At 43.7% G+C, this 12553-nt stretch overlaps 1 protein-coding gene across 1 annotated transcript; it reads left to right on the top strand.

Annotated features, from left to right (window-relative positions):
• Positions 1–2604: 2604 nt before the first annotated feature.
• On the top strand, positions 2605–12025 carry LOC139397107 (sodium-coupled monocarboxylate transporter 2-like). Its single transcript, XM_071143975.1, has 6 exons — positions 2605–2985; positions 9146–9211; positions 10296–10347; positions 10452–10519; positions 10855–11009; positions 11881–12025. Exons 1-6 carry the CDS (start codon positions 2641–2643, stop codon positions 12023–12025), a joined length of 831 nt encoding a protein of 276 aa, XP_071000076.1. The 5' UTR covers positions 2605–2640.
• Positions 12026–12553: the final 528 nt, after the last annotated feature.

Below are 12553 nucleotides of genomic sequence, written 5' to 3'. Positions count from 1 at the left end.
ACTAGTGGAGCCAGAGGAGATGACTAAAGTGTTCCATTCCCCTTTAAGCCGCTAGTGGAGCCAGAGGAGATGACTAAAGTGTTCCATTCCCCTTTAAGCCACTAGTGGAGCCAGAGGAGATGACTAAAGTGTTCCATTCCCCTTTAAGCCACTAGTGGAGCCAGAGGAGGAGACTAAAGTGTTCCATTCCCCTTTAAGCCACTAGTGGAGCCAGAGGAGATGACTAAAGTGTTCCATTCCCCTTTAAGCCGCTAGTGGAGCCAGAGGAGATGACTAGTGTTCCATTCCCCTTTAAGCCACTAGTGGAGCCAGAGGAGATGACTAAAGTGTTCCATTCCCCTTTAAGCCACTAGTGGAGCCAGAGGAGATGACTAAAGTGTTCCATTCCCCTTTAAGCCGCTAGTGGAGCCAGAGGAGATGACTAAAGTGTTCCATTCCCATTTAAGCCTCTAGTGGAGCCAGAGGAGATGACTAAAGTGTTCCATTCCCCTTTAAGCCACTAGTGGAGCCAGAGGAGATGACTAAAGTGCTCCATTCCACAACCGATTGTTGGTTGAGGCCCTGAAATGAGAATCCACTTGTCCGTCTCCTTTTAGTTTGTCTACGAGCACTCTGAAGTCAGATTTTTATCTCTCCGATTTACGAATATTGATGTTAATTTGTACCAACATTAATGACTACTGTGAACATACGGGGTGCTTCCCTCGTCACAGCAGGGGACCCGGTGATCTATGTCCTGAACACGGGCTCCAGGGAAGCAGTGGGGCCAACTTGCTTCCACGACCACCACATCCTTAACTATGGAACTTTCTAGAACAACCACCACTGGAGGACGAAGAGAAGCCCGTTCTGAGACTGTGCCATGTGCCTTGGGGGGTGTTGAGGTGGAGTGGGAAGGACAGGAGGAGCGGGCGTGGGGTCTTGTCAGAGGGCCCCGGGTGAAGTCAGAGGGACCCGGCTGAAGTCACAGGGCTCCGGGTGAAGTCAAGGGAGCTGCTAGAGAGCCGCAGGCCTGGAGGGCAGAGGGAGGATACGTTGGAATGTTCCTCCTCTCTTACTTCTAACTTGATCCCACTTTGTATCCGATGGAGTAGAGCAAGACTCAGTAGTTCTACGGTTCTCGTCGGAGGGATGTGTTAAAACGGATGGTCCAGAGGTACAGGAGAGCAGCATCCTGAATTTCCCCCCTCAGTCGTTTAGAATTGTTGCGTCAAAAAACAGCACGCAGTCTGGAAGTCTTCTTAGCCAGAGCGAGACGTTCTAAAAAGGACCCTGTTCTTCTCTAGTAGTTCAATGATCCGGTCTGTTGAGGCAACGAGCCGTTAACAGCTTTCACAAGTGTATAAGTCAATAAATTCTTCGTCTTTCACTCCATTGAACAGGTCTCATATTTCACGGCTTTTTATCGTCCGTCTCCGGATCCCACTCCAAATCCGAGAAAATCCGACATGCTTATACTCCCAGAAACAAGTGGTACTGGCTACAAGAGCCAACCACAACTTAGATAAGCTTTGTCGGTGACAGACAGATAACCTAGCTAGTTGGAACTAGCCGGGGCTAGCCTGCTAACAAGCTAGCTGCAGGAGATGACTAGTTGGAACTAGCCGGGGCTAGCCTGCTAACTAGCTAGCTGCAGGAGATGACTAGTTGGAACTAACCGGGGCTAGCCTGCTAACTAGCTAGCTGCAGGATATGACTAGTTGGAACTAGCCGGGGCTAGCCTGCTAACAAGCTAGCTGCAGGAGATGACTAGTTGGAACTAGCCGGGGCTAGCCTGCTAACAAGCTAGCTGCAGGAGATGACTAGTTGGAACTAGCCGGGGCTAGCCTGCTAACTAGCTAGCTGCAGGAGATGACTAAATCCAGCCAACATAGTGTGTTAAGAACAGCACTAACGCTGTGGTTCCAGAATAAAACTTAAAAAAATATAAAAACACAGAAGTGTTGTTTCGCCACTTAAACATTCTGCTTCCTACTTTCTGGTCACATGTCAACCCAGCCTACTCTCACTCCTACTTTCAGAAATACTGTGTCTCTCAGCAGTTTCTCAGCCAAGATCCGTGATATATTAGTCAGTCAGAAACATGTTGACAAAGGGTATTTATTTTTAGGAACATTAATAATTGATTAAAAGTGACAGTGTCTCAGTAACTGGTAAACCCAATAGCACTCCTTTACGTGTGCTGTGAGAGATCTGTGTAACTGACAAAGACAGAATAGGGGTTTGTTATGTTAACAAGTAAATCACATTGACTGTCTCAGCATGTGGGTAGGTTATTGAGATTGACAGAGTAAATCACATTGACTGCCTCAGCATGTGGATAGACAGGGAGAAGTTAATGATTGATGTGATTAACCACCGCGGGTGACAAACTTCATCAGCAAATTTGACAAACTTCCTGAATCATCAACTCTTGATAAGTACTAAGCACTTTTAGTTATTCAGTTAGCTAAGCAACAACATCTTTGGAGAGCGGATCAGAAAGAGAGAGAGAGAGAGAGAGAGGGAGAAAAAAGTATTTTTTAAATTTAATTTGATTTATTTGTCAATTTAGAAATAATTGAGGACAACACTAAAAAACTTATTCTACAACGTATTTCCATTGTGGCCCTCTGACCACAACCATCTCCTATAACCGGCATGGATGATGAACAACTGGGGACCTTTGTATCGTGGGACTATGTCGTATTCGCATGTCTGTTCGTGGTCTCCTCAGGGATAGGGGTGTTCTTTGCGGTGAAGGAGAGGAAGAACCCCTCATCGGAGTTCCTGGTAGGGGGTCGTCAGATGACCTGCGGTCCCGTGGCTCTGTCCCTCACTGCCAGCTTTATGTCTGCTGTCACCGTGCTCGGGGCACCCTCCGATGTCTACCGTTTTGGGGGGTCGTTCATCCTCTTCGGCGTGGCCTACACCTTCGTGGTCATCGCTACAGCTGAACTGTTTGTGCCAGTGTTCTACAGATCGGGGATCACAAGTACCTACGAGGTACTGTGTATTTTAATGATTTGTTCTTCATTTTAAAGGGGCAATATGAGATTCTAACAACAACAAAGTGGGCACCCCGCCATACATAAATGTTTTGGTAAACAAAAATGGATTTATCAATCCCAGATTTCCCCTTTGACCTTTTATTTAACCAGAAGGTCCAGTTGAGGTCAGAGGAACTCTTTCTTTACCAAGGGAGACCTGGGCATGAAGGTCAGCCCGACTATCTAACGAAGGGTTGGGCAACTGGCGGTCTGTGGACTGCGCCCACGGATTCATTTCCAAAAACCCCAAAAATGAAAAAGAATGATATATATATATATAGAGAGATAGATTTTTTTATTATTATTTTTTTTACCCAGTCAGGGCCTCAGCTTACTGTTGCTAGGTAGAATAGTAGGATACGTAAGGTTACATTTCGAAATGTGGATTGTGCATCAGCAGTATCTCTCTTGTTATGTCACTGACAGTCACTCAATTAGCCCATGTCAGGTAACATTTTTTGAGTGGTAAATTAGTCTAGCAGCCAGCTATCTAAACTCGGAGTAATCAAGGTCGAATGACTGGGGGTTGGGGGGGGTACCTTGATTTTGTTAGTCACTCTCGCAAAATGTGTAGAATTGCAGAAAGTTAATTAACTGTAACGTAATTTTTTTCTCTCCCCTGTCAAGAGGGGGGCCGCTATATGACTTTCCTTGCAAGGCGGGGAGGCTCCCAATTTCCCCCCACTTAATATTATATATGGATGTGGGTATGTAGAGGTCAGCTTTTTATTGTGGCCCCCCACCCCATCAAAGTTGCCCATCCCTTATCTAATGTGACATAAATGTAACATTATAGACTTTAATTTTCCCTTCATTATATTGATTGACTGGTTGCCAATGACATTATAGGGTGTTCAAAGCACACTGCAGTAACGATGTTTTAACTTTTTGATGTAGGGTGTTTTACATCTCTCCCTCTCTTGCTGAGAGACTGGTTCTGTCCTCTATAGAGAGTGGTTCTATCCTCTATAGAGAGTGGTTCTGTCCTCTATAGAGAGTGGTTCTGTCCTCTATAGAGTGGTTCTGTCTTCTATAAAGAGTGGTTCTGTCCTCTATAAAGAGAGTGGTTCTGTCTTCTATAAAGAGAGGGGTTCTGTCCTCTATAAAGAGAGTGGTTCTGCCTTCTATAAAGAGAGTGGATCTGTCCTCTATAAAGAGAGTGGTTCTGTCCTCTATAAAGATAGTGGTTCTGTCTTCTATAAAGAGAGTGTTTCTGTCCTCTATATAGAGACTGGTTCTGTCCTCTATAGAGAGTGGTTCTGTCCTCCATAAAGAGAGTGGTTCTGTCCTCTATAAAGAGTAGTTCTGTCCTCTATAGAGAGAGTGGTTCTGTCCTCTATAGAGAGTGGTTCTGTCCTCTATAGAGAGTAGTTCTGTCCTCTATAGAGAGAGTGGTTCTGTCCTCTATAAAGAGAGTGGTTCTGTCTTCTATAGAGAGTGGTTCTGTCCTCTATAGAGAGTGCTTCTGTCCTCTATAAAGAGAGTGGTTCTGTCCTCTTTAAAGAGACTGGTTCTGTCCTCTATAGAGAGTGGTTCTGTCCTCTATAAAGAGAGTGGTTCTGTCCTCTATAAAGAGTGGTTCTGTCCTCTATAGAGAGTGCTTCTGTCCTCTATAAAGAGAGTGGTTCTGTCCACTATAAAGACAGTGGTTCTGCCTTCTATAAAGAGTAGTTCTGTCCTCTATAGAGAGAGTGGTTCTGTCCTCTATAAAGAGAGTGGTTCTGTCCTCTATAAAGAGAGTGGTTCTGTCCTCTATAAAGAGAGTGGTTCTGTCCTCTATAGAGAGTGGTTCTGTCCTCTATAGAGAGTGGTTCTGTCCTCTATAAAGAGAGTGGTTCTGTCCTCTATAGAGAGTGGTTCTGTCCTCTATAGAGAGTGGTTCTGTCCTCTATAAAGAGAGTGCTTCTGTCCTCTATAAAGAGAGTGGTTCTGTCCTCTATAAAGAGAGTGGTTCTGTCTTCTATAAAGAGTGGTTCTGTCCTCTATAAAGAGAGTGGTTCTGTCCTCTATAAAGAGAGTGGTTCTGTCCTCTATAGAGAGAGTGGTTTTGTCCTCTATAGAGAGTGGTTCTGTCCTCTATAGAGAGTGGTTCTGTCCTCTATAGAGAGAGAGAGTGGTTCTGTCCTCTATAAAGAGAGTGTCCTCTATAAAGTTCTGTCCTCTATAAAGAGAGAGGTTCTGTCCTCTATAAAGAGTGGTTCTGTCCTCTATAGAGAGAGTGGTTCTGTCCTCTATAAAGAGAGTGGTTCTGTCCTCTATAAAGAGAGTGGTTCTGTCCTCTATAGAGAGTGGTTCTGTCCTCTATAGAGAGATAAAGAGAGTGGTTCTGTCCTCTATAAAGAGAGTGGTTCTGTCCTCTATAAAGAGAGTGTCCTGTCTATAAAGAGAGTGGTTCTGTCCTCTATAAAGAGAGTGGTTCTGTCCTCTATAAAGAGTGGTTCTGTCCTCTATAAAGAGAGTGCTTCTGTCCTCTATAAAGATAGTGGTTCTGTCCTCTATAAAGAGAGTGGTTCTGTCTTCTATAAAGAGTAGTTCTGTCCTCTATAGAGAGAGTGGTTCTGTCCTCTATAAAGAGAGTGGTTCTGTCCTCTATAAAGAGAGTGGTTCTGTCCTCTATAGAGAGTGGTTCTGTCCTCTATAGAGAGTGGTTCTGTCCTCTATAGAGAGTGGTTCTGTCCTCTATAGAGAGTGGTTCTGTCCTCTATAGAGAGTGGTTCTGTCCTCTATAAAGAGAGTGCTTCTGTCCTCTATAAAGAGAGTGGTTCTGTCCTCTATAAAGAGTGGTGTCCTCTATAAAGAGAGTGCTCTGTCCTCTATAAAGAGTAGTTCTGTCCTCTATAGAGAGAGTGGATATGTGCTCTATAAAGAGAGTGGTTCTGTCCTCTATAAAGAGAGTGGTTCTGTCCTCTATAGAGAGAGTGGTTTTGTCCTCTATAGAGAGTGGTTCTGTCCTCTATAGAGAGTGGTTCTGTCCTCTATAGAGAGTGCTTCTGTCCTCTATAGAGAGTGCTTCTGTCCTCTATAAAGAGAGTGGTTCTGTCCTCTATAAAGAGACTGGTTCTGTCCTCTATAGAGAGTGGTTCTGTCCTCTATAAAGAGAGTGGTTCTGTCCTCTATAAAGAGAGTGGTTCTGTCTTCTATAAAGAGTAGTTCTGTCCTCTATAGAGAGAGTGGTTCTGTCCTCTATAAAGAGAGTGGTTCTGCCCTCTATAAAGAGAGTGGTTCTGTCCTCTATAGAGAGTGGTTCTGTCCTCTATAGAGAGTGGTTCTGTCCTCTATAAAGAGAGTGGTTCTGTCCTCTATAGAGTGTGGTTCTGTCCTCTATAGAGAGTGGTTCTGTCCTCTATAGAGAGTGCTTCTGTCCTCTATAAAGAGAGTGGTTCTGTCCTCTATAAAGAGTGGTTCTGTCCTCTATAGAGAGTGCTTCTGTCCTCTATAAAGAGAGTGGTTCTGTCCTCTATAGAGAGTGCTTCTGTCCTCTATAGAGAGTGGTTCTGTCCTCTATAAAGAGAGTGGTTCTGTCCTCTATAGAGAGTGCTTCTGTCCTCTATAAAGAGAGTGGTTCTGTCCTCTATAGAGAGTGGTTCTGTCCTCTATAGAGAGTGGTTCTGTCCTCTATAAAGAGAGTGGTTCTGTCCTCTATAGAGTGTGGTTCTGTCCTCTATAGAGAGTGGTTCTGTCCTCTATAGAGAGTGCTTCTGTCCTCTATAAAGAGAGTGGTTCTGTCCTCTATAAAGAGTGGTTCTGTCCTCTATAGAGAGTGCTTCTGTCCTCTATAAAGAGAGTGGTTCTGTCCTCTATAGAGAGTGCTTCTGTCCTCTATAGAGAGTGGTTCTGTCCTCTATAAAGAGAGTGGTTCTGTCCTCTATAGAGAGTGCTTCTGTCCTCTATAAAGAGAGTGGTTCTGTCTTCTATAAAGAGTAGTTCTGTCCTCTATAGAGAGAGTGGTTCTGTCCTCTATAAAGAGAGTGGTTCTGTCCTCTATAAAGAGAGTGGTTCTGTCCTCTATAGAGAGTGCTTCTGTCCTCTATAGAGAGTGGTTCTGTCTTCTATAAAGAGAGTGGTTCTGTCCTCTATAGAGAGTGGTTCTGTCTTCTATAAAGAGAGTGGTTCTGTCCTCTATAGAGAGTGGTTCTGTCCTCTATAGAGAGTGGTTCTGTCCTCTATAGAGAGTGGTTCTGTCCTCTATAGAGAGTGGTTCTGTCCTCTATAGAGAGTGGTTCTGTCCTCTATAGAGAGGGGTTGTCTCTATAAACCGCAGGGCTTTGCAGTGCAGATGTATTATACAGAATGAATCGCAGTAACGTACATGACCTCCTGGAAGGAGAGAGAGAGAGAGAGGAAAGTGGTTTGTGCTCAAACCATTGGAGGAGAAGAGGTGCTGCCTTAAACAAGAGTGGTACTGAGCGTTGTTCATAACACATTTCATATTTTGTGGAATCTACATTACACAATTTTCTTCATAATGCATGTAATACAAGGATTCACTTTTAAATTCTGTACATTACACCATCTCATTACACCATCTCACCATCTCATTACACCATCTCACCATCTCATTACACCATCTCATTACACCATCTCACCATCTCATTACACCATCTCTTTCACAATGCATTCTATACAAGGCCATGTCGAATTTGACGAGGGTTGTCAGAATGGAGAAAAAACACAGATCTTTCTGGTTTAGTTTTTTTGTGGTATCGATTAAGCTATTTCATTGGGCAATGGGGATACATTTTTATGTCTTAATTGATCATAGTCCAGACTGGTTATTGATATGTCTTAATTGATCATAGTCCAGACTGGTTATAGATATGTCTTAATTGATCATAGTCCAGACTGGTTATAAATATGTCTTAATTGATCATAGTCCAGACTGGTTATAGATATGTCTTAATTGATCATAGTCCAGACTGGTTATAGATATGTCTTAATTGATCATAGTCCAGACTGGTTATAGATATGTCTTAATTGATCATAGTCCAGACTGGTTATAGATATGTTTTAATTGATCATAGACCAGACTGGTTATTGATATGTCTTAATTGATCATAGTCCAGACTGGTTATAGATATGTTTTAATTGATCATAGACCAGACTGGTTATTGATATGTCTTAATTGATCATAGACCAGACTGGTTATAGATATGTCTTAATTGATCATAGTCCAGACTGGTTTGGCTATATTCAGCTCTCTGAAACCCAGCTCTTTCTCCAGTCTCAGAAGGAATAGCTGTTGGGATTCACTTTTACATGACCTGAGCAAAGGTGATTCGATTTCAGTGTGAAGCCGAGGGGAAACTCTCTAGATTACTCATCCTGTTTCAGGTAATTACATCATCATGGCTGGTCTCGGACTGTCTCTAATACAGGTTCACCCTGACAGTGATTAATATGACATCATCATGGCTGGTCTCGGACTGTCTCTAATACAGGTTCACCCTGACAGTGATTAATATGACATCATCAAGGCTGGTCTCGGACTGTCTCTAATACAGGTTCACCCTGACAGTGATTAATATGACATCATCATGGCTGGTCTCGGACTGTCTCTAATACAGGTTCACCCTGACAGTGATTAATATGACATCATCAAGGCTGGTCTCGGACTGTCTCTAATACAGGTTCACCCTGACAGTGATTAATATGACATCATCAAGGCTGGTCTCAGACTGTCTGACTTTGATAAAGGTTGAATGTGACACTTGACGGCGATATGTCCTGATACAGATTAGAAACAGATGCTTTGAACACATAACTGTTGTTTTATCATCCATTGTTACTTTGATCTAACAACATCTCTCTCTCTCTCTGTGTGTGTGTGTGTGTGTGTGTGTGTGTGTGTGTGTGTGTGTCTCTCTGTGTGTGTGTGTCTCTCTCTCTGTGTGTGTGTGTGTGTGTGTGTGTGTGTGTGTGTGTGTGTGTGTGTGTGTGTGTGTGTGTGTGTGTCTGTGTGTGTGTGTGTCTCTGTGTGTGTGTCTCTCTGTGTGTGTGTGTGTCTCTCTTTCTGTGTGTGTGTGTGTGTGTGTGTGTGTGTGTGTGTGTGTGTGTGTGTGTCTGTGTGTGTGTGTGTGTGTGTGTGTGTGTGTGTATGTGTGTGTGTGTGTGTATAGTATTTAGAGATACGGTTCTGTAAGGGGGTTCGCATGGCTGCCACTCTGATCTATATTTTGCAGACGGTGAGTTTGTTTGGAAACAGACATGACATACACCTCTAAATGTTCCTCTCTTATAAACAGACATGACATACAGCTCTAAATGTTGCTCTCTTGTAAACAGACATGACATACAGCTCTAAATGTTCCTCTCTTGTAAACAGACATGACATATACCTCTAATGTCCAGCTTTTTCTTTCTCTCCTTATAAACAATGTCAATAAACATTCAGGGAATTTCCAGTTAGTTAGTTGTGGTGTTTTCCTAGTATTCTACTCCTGATCCGTCTGTGTTTAAATCCATTTCAGATCTTATATACAGGGGTTGTGGTGTTTTCCTAGTATTCTACTCCTGATCCGTCTGTGTTTAAATCCATTTCAGATCTTATATACAGGGGTTGTGGTGTTTTCCTAGTATTCTACTCCTGATCCGTCTGTGTTTAAATCCATTTCAGATCTTATATACAGGGGTTGTGGTGTTTTCCTAGTATTCTACTCCTGATCCGTCTGTGTTTAATCCATTTCAGATCTTATATACAGGGGTTGTGGTGTTTTCCTAGTATTCTACTCCTGATCCGTCTGTGTTTAAATCCATTTCAGATCTTATATACAGGGGTTGTGGTGTTTTCCTAGTATTCTACTCCTGATCCGTCTGTGTTTAAATCCATTTCAGATCTTATATACAGGGGTTGTGGTGTTTTCCTAGTATTCTACTCCTGATCCGTCTGTGTTTAAATCCATTTCAGATCTTATATACAGGGGTTGTGGTGTTTTCCTAGTATTCTACTCCTGATCCGTCTGTGTTTAATCCATTTCAGATCTTATATACAGGGGTTGTGGTGTTTTCCTAGTATTCTACTCCTGATCCGTCTGTGTTTAAATCCATTTCAGATCTTATATACAGGGGTTGTGGTGTTTTCCTAGTATTCTACTCCTGATCCGTCTGTGTTTAATCCATTTCAGATCTTATATACAGGGGTTGTGGTGTTTTCCTAGTATTCTACTCCTGATCCGTCTGTGTTTAAATCCATTTCAGATCTTATATACAGGGGTTGTGGTGTTTTCCTAGTATTCTACTCCTGATCCGTCTGTGTTTAATCCATTTCAGATCTTATATACAGGGGTTGTGGTGTTTGCTCCAGCCCTGGCTCTCAATCAAGGCATGTCATTTTGTTCAGTGGTGCAGAACTTTTACCACGTCAAATAACAAATCCAAAAAACCCCGAAATGTTCTTTTTCTGAAACCTTACATTTCTTCCCACAGTCACTGGCTTCAACCTTTGGGGATCTATATTTGCAACGGGCATTGTGTGTACGTTCTACTGCACGCTGGTGAGTTGGGTTGGGATACTCACTCATTTGTCCTACTTACTAACGATAGAGTTCCTTCCTTCTTCCAGACATCCTCTCTTACTGTGTTTCTGAAAGAGGGGCAGAGCACACCTGAGTAAATAGCCTGTCTAGTAACATAAATAGTGATAGTGTAAACAAACCACCTCCTAGTGCCAGGTCAGGACATGGGACCATTCAGTTATGCTGTACAGAGTGATGGTCATGTGGGGGGAGGCCAGACTGTGGGGATGATCTCTCTCTCTCTGTGTGTGTGTCTCTCTCTCTCTCTCTGTGTCTCTCTCTGTGTCTCTCTCTCTCTCTCTTTCTGTGTGAAGGGTGGGCTGAAGGCAGTGGTGTGGACAGATGCGTTCCAGATGGTGGTGATGGTAGTGGGCTTCATGACTGTGCTCGTCCAGGGGACAAGGAAAACAGGGGGCGCAGCCTCCGTGTGGGAGGTGGCTAAAAATGGAAACAGACTCGACATCTTTGAGTAAGTACAACCCACTGTTACCACACAATTTTTTTTATTTTGACCTTTATTTAACTAGGCAAGTCAGTTAAGAACAAATTACTATTTTCAATGACAGCCTAGGAACTGTGGGTTAACGGCCTGTTCAGGGGCAGAACGACAGATTTGTACCTTGTCAGCTCAGGGATTCAATCTTGCAACCTTTCGGTTACTAGTCCAACGCTCTAACCACTAGGCTACCTGCCACCCCTCCACTCTAACCACTAGGCTACCTGCCACCCCTCCACTCTAACCACTAGGCTACCTGCCGCCCCTCCACTCTAACCACTAGGCTACCTGCCGCCCCTCCACTCTAACCACTAGGCTACCTGCCGCCCCTCCACTCTAACCACTACACGGGAAACTGTTGATCGTGAAAAAACCCAGCAGCGTTGCAGTTCTTGAAGCAATCCGGTGCACCTGACACCGACTACCATAACCCAGTTCAAAGGCACTTCGATAGTTTTGTCTATTTCACCCTCTGAATGACACACAATCCACGTCTCAAATGGGGCGGCAGGGTAGCCTTTGTGGTTAGAGCGTTGGACTAGTAACCGGAAGGTTGCAAGTTCAAATCCCTGAGCTGACAAGGTACAAATCTGTCGTTCTGCCCACTGTTCCTAGGCTGTCATTGAAAATAAGAATGTGTTCTTAACTGACTTGCCTAGTTAAATAAAGGTCAAATAAAAATATCTCAAGGCTTAATCATCTCCTCTCTTCTGAGTTTAACAAGTGAACAACAAAGGTTCACCCAAATCTACGGAAAGAGTGTATATATTTTGAGATCGGACCCTCTGCGGTACCCTACTTTGAGAACCCAGCGCACTTAATGAATACGACTCTATGCCCTCAGCTTTGACCCTGACCCACTGAGACGTCATACGTTCTGGACCATCTCTGTTGGGGGAACCTTCACCTGGCTGGGCATCTACGGGGTCAACCAGTCAACTATACAGAGATGCATCTCCTGCAAAACCGAGACACACGCCAAACTGTAAGCACATTCCTTCACTAAAGACATATACTGTTTTTACACTACTGAGCCGTGCCGAGCTGTACTGGCCTGCTCTATGCATCTGCCGTAGTTGAAACCAGTCCACCATCCAGATCCGACACGTGTTTTTCGGAGTCCACTCTAACAAGGTGCTACTCTTATCTATGGTCCTTCGAGACGGATCTGGACGACAACTGCAACACAATATACTGAATACTTTTATTATTATTAAGAGTGTCTTGTGTGGAACAGTCAGGATGCTTAATATCACTGCCTTTGTCTGCTATCCACGTGTCAAGGCTGAGTTACTGTAAAGCACTTTGTGATAGCGGTTGATGTGAAAAGAGCTCTATACATCTGGTTGTGATTTTTTTTTTCTTTCCCAGTATCATTTGTCTGTCATTCACATCCTCAGAGCTCTGTACTTCAACCTGCTGGGCCTGCTGGTCATCCTGGTGTGCGCGGTGTTCTCCGGACTCATTATGTATGCTTTCTACGCCAACTGTGATCCATGGACCGCCCAGTCAGTCAC

The sequence above is a fragment of the Oncorhynchus clarkii genome, unplaced genomic scaffold (genome assembly GCF_045791955.1).
Source record: "Oncorhynchus clarkii lewisi isolate Uvic-CL-2024 unplaced genomic scaffold, UVic_Ocla_1.0 unplaced_contig_7872_pilon_pilon, whole genome shotgun sequence".
Taxonomy (NCBI): domain Eukaryota; kingdom Metazoa; phylum Chordata; class Actinopteri; order Salmoniformes; family Salmonidae; genus Oncorhynchus; species Oncorhynchus clarkii.
The sequence above is the reverse complement of the archived record's forward strand: the minus strand, read 5'-3'. Positions and strand labels throughout refer to the sequence as shown.